Genomic DNA, 1217 nt, shown 5'->3' on the forward strand with positions numbered 1-1217 from the left:
CATTAAATTCCAGTGAAATATATTTATGTTTGTGGTTGTAATGTGACAAAATATGGAAAAGTTCAAGGGGTATGAATACTTTTGCAAACCACTGTATTTGCAACACATTTTTCTATTAAAAGCATGATATGGTAAGTAAGTTGTTAGCAAACAGCTRACGCTCAAAACTTGATAAAGTCATGTCTAGGTCAACTTTGAGTTTGTTTTTTCACCTGATGATGAAGCGAGGTCATTATGTTCTGACACTATTTGCACATTCTGAACAAAAAGGTGATGAGCTGTTTTTGTGTGTTTGAACTGCTACCTCCTGATGACCCTGCTCATGAAGCAGCTTGCCCAGGTTGTACAGGCAGCTGGTGACTGAACTCTTATGGGCGTGGGGATCCTTCAGGTTTTCATCTGGGATGTCGGCGCAGGTCAGAAATGTCCGCTTGGCCTCGTCCAGACGACCCTGGTTCATCTGGATGATGCCGGTGTTCAAGTAGGCCGCTAAAAATAAGACACCAGAATAAAAAAATGTACGTTAATTACGTTATTTATAACAAATGAAATTGAGTTTTTCTGTATTAAAAATACTTTTTCCAAATGCATCAAATTATTTACTACAATCAGTGTTCATTGCTTGCGATAAGTATTTGGCATCATCAGTTTTTTTTTTGTTTCAAAGACATACATGTGTTTTACTGCTCACTACAATCTGCATTTCTCACTGTGGCTGTAACGGTAATAAATGCTCTGTGTTACCATGGCAACACAACCTCTTCAGACAATTCTGGCTAGGAGTAAAGTCTCCCTCAAGTGAGAGATTTTTTTATTTAAAATTAATGCAGAAAGAATAAAAAATWGTTTTAACTCAAAAAATGTCCATAAATTAATGAATGTTATTGAACGACAGCAGAGATAATGAAAATGCTTATTTGTGAAACAAACAAAACAAATTCAAAAAATAATTGTTGACACCAATAAAAAATTATGTTTACACAGTCATCAGATCTCAATCCAATAGAGCACCTTTGGGTTGTGGTGGAACGGGAGATTCTCATCATAAATGCAGCTGACAACTGTGACTGTGGTCAGACACCACGCTACGTTTCTGAACTTTTACATTTTTACATTCCTGTCAGGGCTCTGAGGTCTTGTGATAAACACATGCTGATTGATCCTCCAACTAAATTAAAGACTAAAGGAGACAGAGCTTTTTCGTCTGTGGCTCCAAG

The 1217-nt window shown here is 37.0% G+C and overlaps 1 protein-coding gene across 2 annotated transcripts in view; it reads right to left on the reverse strand.

Moving 5' to 3' along the window:
- tmtc2b (transmembrane O-mannosyltransferase targeting cadherins 2b) overlaps positions 1 to 1217 on the reverse strand; it is a 95022-nt gene that overhangs the window by 23912 nt on the left and 69893 nt on the right. For both annotated transcript variants that reach the window (XM_014034603.1, XM_014034608.1), the window contains one exon: positions 305 to 489. In XM_014034603.1, coding sequence (XP_013890057.1) covers positions 305 to 489 — 185 coding nt within the window. The remainder of the gene's footprint in view (positions 1 to 304; positions 490 to 1217) is intronic.

This window comes from Austrofundulus limnaeus, unplaced genomic scaffold (assembly GCF_001266775.1).
Source record: "Austrofundulus limnaeus strain Quisiro unplaced genomic scaffold, Austrofundulus_limnaeus-1.0 Scaffold7, whole genome shotgun sequence".
NCBI classification, from domain to species: Eukaryota; Metazoa; Chordata; class Actinopteri; order Cyprinodontiformes; family Rivulidae; genus Austrofundulus; species Austrofundulus limnaeus.